General features: G+C 42.6%; 1 protein-coding gene across 1 annotated transcript in view; it reads left to right on the plus strand.

The window, feature by feature from the left end:
- The window catches only part of SUSD4 (sushi domain containing 4), a gene marked incomplete at its 5' end in the record, with an annotated part of 74,544 nt that extends 60,797 nt beyond the window's left edge, over nt 1–13,747 (plus strand). The window contains 4 exons of the mRNA XM_082481470.1: nt 9,324–9,515; nt 10,039–10,183; nt 11,859–12,241; nt 13,485–13,747. Coding sequence (XP_082337596.1) covers nt 9,324–9,515; nt 10,039–10,183; nt 11,859–12,241; nt 13,485–13,513 — 749 coding nt within the window. The 3' untranslated portion in view covers nt 13,514–13,747. The remainder of the gene's footprint in view (nt 1–9,323; nt 9,516–10,038; nt 10,184–11,858; nt 12,242–13,484) is intronic.
- Nucleotides 13,748–14,072: the final 325 nt, after the last annotated feature.

Below are 14,072 nucleotides of genomic sequence, written 5' to 3' on the forward strand. Positions count from 1 at the left end.
AACACTTTAAGGAGCTGCTTATAGTGACTTGGAATAACTGGATTTTTGTGCTGCTGGAGAATGCTGAAATTCATCCGTACGCCTTCACCCACAGCTGAAGAAGCATGGAAAAGAACTGAATTCAGAAAGAGCACAGTCACCTGAAATACTAGGCAGACAAATCGTGTTCTTCTGTGGACATACATGCTTAATAATCCCCCAGCCTCTTAACTCCAGCGGGTGTATTGCAAAGTGAAACAGAAAGAAGACCAGACAGAATGATACACAAAAGTGGACTTTTTACAGCTCTCATTGTGAGGGATGGGGGGCTTAGAGAACAGTCTCCCAGTTGAAGACATTGTTTGAAGAAGATAAATACCATGATATTTCTAAGTGGCTGCTCCTTTTTTGCATTGCAGAGATCTTCCTTGATCTTGGCTGTGATTGCAATAGATGCCTTCTCCACTGTTCATAGTTTTTCAAGGAAGCAACAGAACAACTTGTGATCTGTTTCTTTTATGTCTTCTCTTTCTGTTTGATGCACAGGACTGTCACAGTAAATCATTGTTTTACACCCGCTCTATCACCTGCGTACCTTTCAGAAACTCCTTAGCATTTCCAGAATCAGCCAGACATCCCAACTTTTTTATGGAGCCATAATTTGTGCCCTGAAGTTCCACGTTAGCTGCCAGATGCATGTAGTGTTTTATTCACAGTGCTTTAAATATGCTGAGTATTAGTTGGGGGAAACCAGACAAAATTTCTCCCTGAGGGCTGTTTTATACTATTAGTCTTTAACTGTATCTGGCAGGGCACCTCAGAAAGGAAAAGCATACTACATTGTCTACCTTGAAAGCAAATATCTCTGTGCTTTATGGACACGTTCATTAAATTTGGCTACACAGTGCAATCACAGAACATCTTCCACAAATGGAGTGAACTGTAGCTGCAGACTCTATGCGTTAGGAAGTCTACCCGCTGCGTGGGTTTGTTCACTTCCTGAGATAAAAAACCAATATTTAAAGGGTGGCAGTTTCACCAATCAGCGTAGGCAGGCACTTGATAACTAAACATAGATAACAGAAACCGATAATCTTCCATGCCTTCCTAGTCTTGTAAGCTGGTTTGTGGTATTACAGTGCTAAGATCACCTGCTGGTTTTCCTCCACCCCCTTTTTTTTTCCCTAGTAGCACTCTGTTGGGAACAGGACTTTGTGCTTTTCCTTCTCCCAGGAGGTATAGCTTGATTTCCTCAGCCTTCAGCTAAGCCCTGGAACACAGCTTGTGTATTCCAGCATTCCTTCTCTCCGTCAATCCCTAATGACTGGTGTAGGTGACACCACGCAGGCTCAAGGGATTTTTGCTTATAAACAAAGAGGAAAAAGCCATTAAAGAAAGAGGGATTAAAATAACATAAAAACATTGATGTGTCCAGCTCACAGCGAGCACTGGCTTCTTCAGACATCCCTGTTGGGTGCTTTGATCTGTCTGGTTTTCTTAGCCAGCTTCCCAACAGCTCTCTCTCCCTCCTCCACCTCCATTCTACTTCTAAGCACTTTGACCTTTTCCAGGTCTGGGGTTATCCTGTGACGCCTGTCAAATACCCAAGCCTTGAATTATTTTGAAGCTCTCTGATTCCTTTCTGTTAGATGCCCATGCAGTCCCCAGCACCTGCTTCTCAAAGTCCTAAAAAGACCATTACTGATCATAAAGTCAACCACTCATGAGAAAAGGAAGAAACAAGACTAGAAGCAAGTGATGAAGAAAGCGAAAATGATCTGCCGTAAATGAGACCAGCTGCTCCAAGCACTCCCGCGTGAACAATGAGCGTAAATATTTCCTTAAAGATAATTATGGGTCTCTTGCTAAAAGAACTCCTAGCTCTCTATTGCTGCAAACTTGTCATCATTTTTTTGTAGTTTAAACAAAAATCTCACTTTTAAACTTATAATTTATTGGAGAAAGATTGCAGGGTGTGTTTCATCCCATATCCATTGTGAAATGCAGTTGAAACTAAAGACTTTGGCATTAAGATCAGTGTGTTATAGGTTGCTGTGCTGGGAACGGCAGGATTGTTGAGGATGACTGTGAATTTGGCGTGGTGCTCCTGTAGGAGCTCAGCTGATGGAACTGCAAAACAGGCTCCATAATTTGTAACTCCGGTAACAAGGAAGCTCTGTGTATGAGAAGTGATTGTAAATCACCTTCTGTTTCCATTTAGGGATCAGCTAATGTTAAACTATTATTAAAATAGGCTTGAAACTAGTTTTATACTGTTTCATTTAGGCTCGTACAGCAGGTGTCAGGGGTAGTGATTTTCAGCAAGATGGTGTTTGTCAAAGCTAGACCAGAGAAGCAGCTTTTCATTAAAAACTTAATTATTCAATTCATTTCACACTTCGTAGAAGGTGAAAAGTGCTTCTCACTGTGTGCCCATTGAAAGGCTTACCTCGTTGTAGTAGCTGGTACAGATTTCCCAGGGTGATCGTCTAGGAGTCAAGCAAGGAGCTTGGAGCCATGAGACCTGGAAGTGTATTCCGAGCTGCTTGACCGTTGTCTTGCTGAATGGTCGAGAAGTTGCTTAACTGTTAGGTGTCTTTTGAGCAGAAAACGTGTAAGTGGCATTGTGAAGATTGAGTAATTGAGAAAGGTTAAGATTGGAAAGGATTTGGAAATTATTGGCTAAGAATACAATGTTTTTAATAATTCTTTCTGTAGGCTTTCAAGAAATAAATTTGCTGGCAACTTCAGAGTTCAAAATAAGCATCTTCTGTCTTCATTACTTTAAGTCATGTCTTAATAAGAGTTACTTTATATATTAGTGCTCACTCTAGTTGCTTCCACTAAACTTTCTATTCTGGTATTACTATTGGTGCTGTTGTTTTGCTGTGGGAATGAGTTATCAGAAAAGTTCCACAAAGCATGTCTTCACTTTCGAAACGCAAATTCAATGGCCTTGGAAGTTTTTCTCACTTGTTCCAGTACAGCTGTAATACACACTAGATCTCCCTTCACAATGCCGGTAGCATTTGTTATCGGAATGTATCATTAGGATATTGTTAAGCTGATGTTCACGATAAATGAAAACTTACTCTAGTAATGCTTCCCGTTCTGCTTATATTTCCAAAGATCGTCATTAGAAATAAATTCTCGTTAAGCAGCTGTTCAAGCCTGAGACGTTTTGAGAAGGATTTTTTAAAGCAACTGGGCTTGCTACTTCCTTCCTTTTACAAACCTCTTGATTTCTTTAAGCTCTCAGCTGTATAGGAGTGGTTGAGTCCAACAGTTTTTCTTCCATCGTACTATACTATACTGGACAATTTAATGGCAATTTTTGTTTTGCAGTTTTAGAATTAAAATACTCCTGCTTTTTTACATTACTATAAATTGAAATCTAACTATAGAGTAGAAAAATCCTTTTTATAATATTGAAAGTGCAGAAGTAATTTTCTTTGCCTCCTCCTCCTCTTCCTGTTGGCCATCCACTCCTTCCCCCAGGCATTTCCCTATTAGATATTGCACTAGAAATACCAGTTTTTTGTCTCCCAGTTTTTGTCCTGAGATCTTTTTGGCTAACAAATAAATCGATAAATTCTCTAAACAGCATAGTGTCTTTACAATTTAAAAATCCACAACTAACAGTTACTTTTTTTTTAACACCACTAATTTTTTTTCTTTTTGTTTGTTGTTTTTTACAGACTCATAACTATTAAGAAACATTTTTCTTTGTGAAAGATGCTAATACCGGTGTTCCATCAACTGCATATAGGGTATAGGCATTACACTCCCCTTCATACTGACTGTCTTATAATGTGTTGTTATGTGTACGTAAGAGGACGAGGAGCTTGAAATTAGGGCTCTGTACTGTGCAGTGCAAGTGCGATTCATGTGCTGGTGATACCTGTGGTAATGGCCAGGTCTGTTAGGTGAACTGGATAGGAATTGAGTGAGGTATACATGAGAAAGGCTTCTTGGTTGAGTATTTATTTTATTCGGAAGGTCTGAAGGGTGATGACACTGAAGTCACCAACGAACCAGGTTTTATCAGCACAGTGTTCATAAAGAAGCAGGAAAAGGAAGAAACATAATCTTCATCTTCTATGTTCCTGTAAAAAAATGAATTTTCAGATCCTACATACCCAAGCATGTGTTTGTATGAAGGCAGTATATGGGAAAGGATCCTTACTGAGGACCCAGAAGCCAGCTGGTAAAGCTTCAGGTGGGGAACAGGCCACCCTAGATGGGAAGAGTCAGACCCGCTGGCACGTATACTGCTGCGGTCTCATGGAGTAAATCATGGCTCGAATTAAACATTGGTTGGAATGCAGTAGTCAGGTGACAGGTGTCCAGATTTCTGGTGTTAATTAGTGTCCTGATATGTATGAGAATGACATGTGAGGGTCAGGAGAAGCTCTTATTCTCTTCCAGTTTGTGGACAAGCCAGACGGTGTGTCCACCTCTCTAATTACTATCTAGCGAGATGCACCAGCATTTTCCCTGCACATCGGAGCTGGCAGGTTTTTACCTGTCTTTCTCATCATGAAGTATCATTTTAATCTTTTCTCACTCTTTGCATAATGAGCAGGGCATTCACAGTGTGTTTGGAAGAAGCGTTATTTTTGATTAGGTGCAAATGTTGCTAACCCTGTCCATCCCTGTGTCAAACAGAAGATGGCTGGCCTCACACAGGGTTTTTCTGCTAACCCAGCTAACCGAGCCACTAATGTCCTACTTGAAAGGCAGACTGGTAGCTAGAGAAAAAAAAAAACAAAAAAAAAAAAAAAAAAAACATGCTATGCAAAAAATCAGAGGTGGAATATAAGCTTCTTGCTTATTCCTACCCCTTTTTTCTAAGTAAGCGCCCTGTGTTGCAAGACATTTTTGCTTTTATTTTTTGGCTCACATACAAGAGCTGGGCAAGACCTGAATAACTTCCCTCCCGCCTACTTTGACCAAAGACTGAACCGACTAGCCGTTGAACTGACTGACTAAAAAGAAGGTTTTGAGCACTGTAAATATCTGTAACTCCACTGTTATGTCTCTACCAGTAGCTTTTAAAAAGTGACGTGACATCTTTATTCTGTGCCACCGATATTAATTGAGAATATGCTAATGCCAAAAAGTCTTCCCTGCCTCCCACAGTTCCAGTGCCAACAGTGCAGAATTACTGCAGCATCCTCTGGGCAGAGTTTTAAAAGCTTCTTGATTGTAATGGGTAGGAAAAATTACTGGGTGTGCCCCATTTATTCTTCCAGTAGTGCCCCACAGCCTGCGTCACCCTCGCAGGGACCCTGGTCCAAGGGATGCGGCTGTCACACCACGGAGGCATGCTGGGGCGGCGGGGGGCAAACCCACCTTTGCCTTTCGCTGTGCTGTCTCTTGCAGGGACCCCATAAAGCTGAGCTTGGGGTCTTGGCACCTCGGGACAGCTCACAAAAGAGGGTTGCTGCCAGCAGGCATACCTGCAGGTGGGACATATTCTGTTGTCTTTTGTCATAAAAAGCTCTTCTATTAACGTGAAACAGGTCCTCTGCTCCAAGCCGGTATTTGACAGTGTTTGTAACACAGAGCTCGGCTCCTCACCTTTTAAGCTCTTCCTGAAAGCACGAATCTTTCATTAAAATCAGTCAGAGGAGAAACCTATAGCTTATCTGGAAGGAGAGCCCTCAGCTCCAGCTGCTCCTAAGAGCAAGCGGGGACATCCACCAAATCAAATCAGGGATTCCTCCCTTCGACTTCTGTGAGTAACAGGCGTCTTGAGCATCTCGGAAGGGATTTGTTTGCCATATAAACACACTTGTTTTTTCTTTTTGATGAACGACTCAGCTTTTCAGCTGAGAACACTGAGCTGTAAAGTTCCTAAAAGTCCCCTTACAGTCTGTGGCCAATTGCTCTATAGAGACTCATCCAGAGATCCAGGATCGCATACTGCAGAACCACCAGCAGACACTGCCTGAGTTATGTCCATCCCTCTGACAAGCTCCAAAGTGAAGGACATACACATGTGGTCTTTTAATGCTGGTCGTCAGAAGATATGACTGGATTATCCATGCTGGATGTTGTAATTGGCGCATTAAAGTCTCAAAAGCCTTATGAAGTTAAGATGCTGAAAACTATTGGTAGTAAAGATTTGGTGTCACGTTTAAGAACAGCACCTAGGGCTTTTTTTAAGCTGTGAGAACTTCCTGAAGTAGAATTTACTTGTCTCTATGATTATTTATCATTCATACTGCTGTCAGCTTTGACAGTGAAAATGTACTTGTCAGGCATAATTTAATTTTAATCAGTTTGTGATTATTTTCATTCTGTGAGTTTGCTTCATTTTCCTGAAGTCCATGGCCTGTAATTTCCAAACACAATTAGGATTCATCACTGGGAATGCTAGAATTTTAACTTTCCTGTAAAACTTCAGTGGCCTTAGGTTTTCCACCTGAGCTTTCATCCATATTTGATCTGGCACGTTCCTTTCATCAGTGTAACCAGTATCTTACACTGGTGTCCAGCATAATGCTGAGTAAATACCAACAGTAAGGGATCTGACCCTATCAAAATCTTCTGTCTTTAGGAGCTAAGAGTGTTCAGCAGTGCTCCAGACTTTCATAATCTTGCTTTTCTGTGAGCAAAACTGAGGCAGCTTCATGGCTGTCCTGCCACTGACTTTAAGGGATCTTGGGCCAGGATGATCATGGGAACGGAGCAAGTTGAGAAAGGGACTGGGCACATGACTAACTGCCCGGAGCTCAAATTTAGTTCAATTTTTGGTTGTTTGTGAAGTATTTCGTTCAATTTGATTTGATTTGGAAAAAGAGGCTCCGAACCTGAGCGTTACTGATTGTACATGGGGACCAGTTTGCCCGTGCAAGTGTTGAGGGATCCTGAAACTGGATGAACATAAAGTTCACAGGAGGTGGTGAGGGATACCCCAAGCGAGTGAAAACCCCTGGCTCTGACAGTCCAGCTGACGTAAGAACGAAGCGCTGTTTCATTTCATCTAAGCCCCCTCACTTTCAAACAAGCTCCGTTGCCTGTGCTGTTTGTAAGAGTGTTTAATGCAAGAGCTGTTGGCAGGTACAACTGCTTAAAATTTGATTCTAATTCATGACCCTGTGGTGCACTAAAGAAACGTTTGCAGAAGTTCCCAGGCAGCATCAATACGTGAGCATTTCCCTTGAAATACGGAGGGTGTCAGAGGAAGGGATGGCACCCATTCTTAGCGCTGGAACATGAAGAGTGACGCTCTTTTTTCAGGTTTTATAAAATACGCTCCCATTTGTAACAGACTGACAGCTCTGTGTCTGGGTTGTACCCACAGTGTATTGGTTTTAATCTGCCTGGAAACGTGTCATTCCGGAGCGGTTCCGCATTGCTGGGACACCAGCGCTGAGGCTTTTTTTATTCAGCAGTCCGCTCTGGCCCTGGACGACGTTGAGAGGTTAGGGACGAGGCAGCAGGTACGTTGCTGGAGAGGAGAAATTCGTTTCTCTGAGCGGTTGCTCTCTGTGACAAGATGTGCTCTACTTGGCTCGTTGCTAGAAAGGTACCAGGCATCCACACGTCCCTTGCAGCCCGTCGTAGCTTGACAAAACTCAGCTGCAAAGAAGCTTCAATTGCTTCCTTCCTTTGTTCTCGTGCTCTAAGCGTAGATGACAAAAATATACCAGGTTTCCTTATGGCAGGCCAGAATCATCGCTTTCACTGATCGTTTTCTTTTCAATAGAAGAATCATCCCTGATATGGACACAAGGTGCTTTCCTACTATTTCCGTCTGACACCTTTGACCTAGTCTTAAGAAAATTGTTTTCAATCTTGAGTTGTCTTCCCAGTAAAGCATTCCTCTTGCTCATGGGCCCAGAGACTTTGGAAAGTATGCAGAGTATTGAGGATGTGAATTTTTATGTGAATTACTTGCTCTGATTTCAAGTTATTATTAAGCCTTGCCAGTGAAAATGCAAACAAAACCATGTCTCCAGGGGACGGGGCACAGACATTGCTGCACATTGTAATCAGCCTCTCTTGAAAATTCATTTAATACCTTGTGTATTTTTTTATGAAATGCATTATTCATGTAACAAGACTCACAGAGAGAAGCAGCTGAATTGTAATTTCTGGGAAGATTCTTCTTCCGAGAGATGGCATTTTCATTATTTAAATCAATGCAGTAGGTCTTGCCTGCGTGAGGGAGGCACGGAGTGAAGGGAACAGCCTGTAGATGGGGCGCTGAGCCAGTTAGTTACTGCCTCTGAAGGGAAATAAAGCCAGCCAGCCAGTAATTTAAGCCCTTTTTGGGTCAGTGTGTAGCCATCTGAGACATCATTACACTTTGTAGGGGTTTTTTTTCCTCTGTGTTAGGAGCACTTAAGAAAATAGTAATCAACTAACACTTACTCAGTGGAAAAGTTTCCTCTCTTATGAAAATACTGCTTTGCGAGCTGCTTGCCCGCTGCTGTTTCCTAGAGAGTGCTCCCTCGGCTCTGCATTGCGTCCATCTGCCCAGCCACGTGAGAGGACATTTCATGTCGTTTCAGGGTCTACAATAAAAATCGCACGTGTTTATATTGCAATTCTGTCTTATTTACCTAACCTTATGTAAACCACTGGACTTAATTAACACAGGCTCAGCCTCTGTTGGATTTATAGGACCTCGCTCCACCGGCAATCCCACTGAGATCAGCAGGGCTGCTCAGAGATAACCAAACACAAATAACACCGGTAGAGTCTGAGCCCAGCTTAAGGATATTACAGTGGTACAGACTGTAAGCATTAAACAGTATTGCTGCGCGTCTCTTGCTGCACAGTTGATGGCAAATATTTTTAAAAGTGAATATTTAGGAATTTAATTAGCGCATATAACCATTTAATTATCTTGATGAAACAAAAAATAGGATGTTACAGCTGAATTGGAGATGCGTCATAAGGAGAGGGATTGTCCTTATTTTGACTGTCTCCCTCCATCCCCGTGTAGCCATCTTACAGGCGTAGGTGTCCCCTTTTGTCTTCCTCTCACCCTCTCCTTCCCCTGGAGGATGGGAGGCTTCCCAGATCCCATCTCTCAGGCCTTTAAACAAGCAGCTGACAGCAGAGCTCGCTGGTGTCGGTGAGAGCCAAAAGCGACCGCCTGGCGCGTGTTGCCCCACGGGTGGTGTGAGCATCCATCCACTGGTGCCGATGGGCACCTGGTCACCCAGCAGCAGCGGTCTGGTATCACTGAGCTAAAACCCCAAACTGCAGGGAGCCTGAAAGGGAGCCTGAAGTGTGCCCTGTGCATTCTGACACACTGACGCTACCCAGCAGTGAGTTGTTGGCGTTAACGTCTTTCTCCTTTTCTCCTTGTTCATTTGCCCAAGTTTGTCCACTACCTCCAATGGTGAGTCATGGAGACTACATCTGCCACCCGCGGCCTTGCGAGCGTTACAACCACGGGACAGTGGTGGAGTTTTACTGTGATCCTGGTTACACCCTCACCAACGACTACAAGTACATCACCTGCCAGTACGGAGAGTGGTTCCCCTCCTACCAAGTGTACTGCGTCAAAACAGGTAAGGGAGCAGCAGTGGCTTTACTCCTATCCTCTTATAGCCCCTTTTTTTTAGAGCAAATCTGTAGGTCTGTAATGCCTGGAGGACTTCATCTGTTTCATGGTTAAGTGGTGAACATTGATTTTAAGATGTTATTAAATACAGTACATTTTTATTTCCAAGATCCTGAATGATGCTAAACCATTTAAATAGTTAGCTCCTCAAATGTATTTTGGAACATCTTCTGGATACTTTTATATGCATATTAGCTAAATTAATGATTGTATGTATAAAACAAAGCCAAGGGAAAAAGCAAGGTCCAGCCCCTGTGGCAGCTTACTGTTAAGGTTGCTTTTTGTATAGGGCATTTCGTTCATCTTCAAGGTCCTTTCCAACCTAAACCATTCTATGATTCTATGAGTCATGTGTATTTATACAACACACATATGAGATCTCTTTTTCTAAGTGAGTATTGTTGAAGTATTAATACCAAATAGCAACAGTAATAATCAAGCACAACTCTTGTATTGCCTTTCTGTTACAGAACAAACCTGGCCAAATACACAGGAGACCCTCCTGACTACATGGAAAATAGTGGCATTTACTGCTACCAGCGTTTTATTAGTACTGCTACTGGTTATTTTAGCCAGGATGTTCCAGACCAAATTTAAGACACATTTCCTTCCAAGGTTTGTACTCTTTTCTTGGTTTTTTTTTTTTTTTTAAGACTGAGGACCTTGATTCAGTTTTTACATTCAGCACTCCTTACTGAGGAGATGGAGCAGCACACGAGCCTTGCAGATACCTTCTTCTTCTGCTCTGAGCAGAAGTCTCTGAGCCACCGGTGTGGAAGGTCACCCCTGGAAACCCACAGCAGTCCTTTCTGCAACTAAGATAAAAAGCAAAGTTTGCCAGACTCACTTTGGGAGTAATTACAGCTCTACTACTGAGAATTGCTGCTTCTGCATGTAAAAATAGCTGACAATATTTTTAAATACTCATTTTCAGGTGCTGGGGGAATTAATTTTTTAACTACTATAGACTTAGTAATGTAAGTTTTAAGAAAGATTTTCTTTTTCTCTGTGGACAAATTGATATTAAAAGTTTGCTTTCCCTTCATGAGTATTATTTTCACCATGATTCATAAACATCTCCTACATTTTCCTTTATTTCCACAAAATACTGTGCAACTGTGAGCATTTGTCATTGATTCTCACAGCACTCCTCATGAGACAGGTAGGTGGGTATTATTATTATCTTACAACCGGAAAAACAAAGGCAGGCATGTGGAGTTTTAGGCAAAGCTAGTCCTGTATCTGGGTTTAGACTTGTTTCTGGTTCTCAGTCTGCTCGGTTTGTTACGGCCCTTCACTGTGTGACTCCTCTCCTGCGCTTGCTTTTTCTCGTGCCTTTATTCTACCGCATGCAGAAAACAGAGATGAGAAAGCTGAACAGCAGTAAATATATGCAGCAGAAAGGACGTGGTGATCTTTAATATTAAAGAAACGCGCATATTAAATTATACAGGTTATATAAGTAACGTGTAAGTTTATATACATATATATGTGCATATATACAATGTATGGGGAGTAGTATACATACGCATACATAACTAGGAAGATCTTTAGGGTAATGGCTTGCACTGCCGATAACTTTATGGCTTGTACTTGTGTAGCTTATTGAAATGGCTTTCTGTCCTCTCCTTTTTAGACATTTTCATGTCCTAAAGGTACCTGGGACCAATTCCCTCCTGCTAGGACTCTGCTGTGATTTAATGACTACTAAACAGATACTATAGGGTTGAGCAGACCTTTCCAATTGATAGGAATGTTTTGCTTAAAAAAGAAACCAGTTTAGTACTGGTTAAGGAAGCCTTCATCCTTTGAAAGTAAGACCTGAAGGAGGCCACAGATGTGGCCACCAAAGCTCTGCTGTGCAGGAGTGGTCATCTCAGTGCCTGTTTACATGGGCTGTAAAAATGTTTGTGCTCTAGCACACATCTTTCCAGGGGTTCACACACTTTTGACTGGTGAACTACATCTGTGATCTTATATCCATGACACCTACTGTGCACAACACAGCAAATGGTGCTCCTTATCTCTTCCAAGCACCTCTTTTCCTTCCTTTCTCAAAACCATGCTTCACGTTACTGGTTTCATATTTCCAATCGTAACAGATTCCAGACTGTCAACCTGAACAGAGATTTGCAAACCTGTGCAGCAGACATTTCTGTGAATGTTAATGACCCTGTAGCTTCATTTTGCATGACTAGAAAGTGCTGTGTTTACTTAAGTTCAGCAGCTGCTCTGAGGTGCTTCTGACACGCTCCTGCTCTCTGTGATAACTCGTCTGTGTTTGACGTAGAGGCAACCAGGAGGGCTCCATGGGTGACCCCGACTTTGTGGTGGTGGATGGCGTTCCTGTCATGCTGCCTTCCTACGACGAAGCTGTAAGCAGCGGCTTGAATGCTCTGGCACCTGGATACTCAGCTGCCACAGACCAGGGGCATATTTTACAGACAGAAGATCAGAATCCTCCCGCTTACCCCGGCCCCAGGATTACAGACACGCTGCCTAGCGAGTTTGAGACCTGTGACAGTAGGTCGGGCTCCTCTGAACTGCTCCAAAGTTTGTACCCGTCCCCGGCGTGCCAAGCGGCAGCGCTTCCCGGTTCAGATCGAACTGACGTATCCCATAACACTGCCGGGGAGGCTGCGTCCACGAGTCCGCGGATCGATATTGCAGATGGTGAGTCTTGCATAGGTGCAATAGGTGGGTCCATAAACAGGAACCATCATTTGTTTGTGCCATCAGAGCAGGAATAAACCCAGCTGACCTGTTCCTACTTTCTCCATGTTTTTGTCCACATCTTAATTTGGACATTTTTTAAACCATACTACTCCATGGTCATAAAGCGTATCTGTGATACGTCCTTGCTAGCTGTGGTGCAAGGGATTTGAATCCCAGGCCAGAAGGTTCCTGTCCAGACCCCGTAACAGCAGTCTCATCAACAGGGATGTCAGCAGGTGCCTGTGTACAGCAGCGAAGCCAACCGTCATCTTGCCTGTATTGGCTTGTCCATCTGCTCCTCAACTCCTACACTCACAACTCGCTCACGTGCCATGGCTGTCACAGCAAAGAACAGGCTTTTCCCCTTGAAATAGAAAGCAAATCATGTTTTCATACTAAGCCAAAATTAGCAGCCTTTATTAACAAGCTCATCATGTCTGCGTGTGAAGCAAACTGTTCAGTCTAAAGCGCATACTCGTTAAGCCATGGACGTGGGAGTCATAGCTTAAGGGGAAGGTACCCACAGGACCGCGTACGAGAAGGGAGATTGCCATATATTATCGTCTGCATTTAAATGGAACATGAGCATGCATTGATATAATTTAATTGAGTTCTAACGAGCCCTATGGTGTGCTGCTCAGTGTGTCAAGGAAACTGGATAGCTTTCCTTGGAGACATTTAAAAAGGAGTGCCTCTGATCCTGCTCTCCACCTTCACTGAGAGTCACTAGGCAAAGCAATCTCTGTGTCATTTATTGGTAGCAGAGCTGAAGCCCCGTCTCCTAAATTTAGTGTGGGTGAAGCTCTGGGTGGAGGAAGCCTTCCTGCTTCATGGGGTTGGGCCTAACTTTTTATGGTAACCTGAGGGGAAGAGGACAGCTAGAAGGAGGAGGGAGAAATTATGATAATACCAATAAAAGTCCCTCCCTACTCTGAATGCTGATTCAGTGACTAACGTAGTAGAAAGGATGTTTGCATTTAGGTTTTTGTGGGCCTAACTTCTTTTAGAAAACCTGGGTAGTTTTATTAGGTTAATTTTCATATAGGTGTTAGAGCGTAAGTGGGTCTAGGATTGGCAATGTCTTGTTCAGATTTTTGCACTCTCCATTTCTCTTTTTGTAGAGCTGCTAATAATAATACTCTGCAAAAGTATAAAGGGAAGTTACAATCAGCAATCAATGCTATTTCTTTTTTTCCCCTAGAGATTCCTTTGATGGAAGAAGACCCTTAGCTTGCACAGAGACGTGTCTTCGTCACATTGCACTGTTGGGTGACATGACTCATGAGGATTTAGAGATAGAAAAGACTATCTGTGGATTTGGGGAGGCTATTTTCCTACTTATCAATCTTCCACGCGATGATGTCATCAGATTGGGTGTACATCTTAATCCACAGCAGGGATGATAACAGCCTCAGCATTTGGAACAGCAGCAGTTTTATGAATGAATCCTGGGGATTTGATAAGAGCAGATGTAGAAAAAGAACTGTGGCTTTTTAGAAATGAAATGTATATCTGCATCGCAGAAAGTCATATGGTTCTGTAAGAAATGCTATTGGATTTTGATACTAACTGCGTCACAAAAGCATGTCAAAGTATGTACATTTGCTTATAAAGACTGCTTTAAATGATCTGTGGACCTCTAGTTTATGAAGAATCCTGACGAGTTTAAAAAAAGGCTAGTACTGAAACGCAAAAGAAGAGGAAAGATCCTCTTTGGCTTTCCTATGATAACCAGGAAGCTTTTGATATAGTAGTTGGTGATTTTGTTTCAGACCATGTCTGCAGAAAA

The sequence above is a fragment of the Vanellus vanellus genome (genome assembly GCF_965231255.1).
Source record: "Vanellus vanellus genome assembly, chromosome: 3".
Lineage (NCBI taxonomy): Eukaryota > Metazoa > Chordata > Aves > Charadriiformes > Charadriidae > Vanellus > Vanellus vanellus.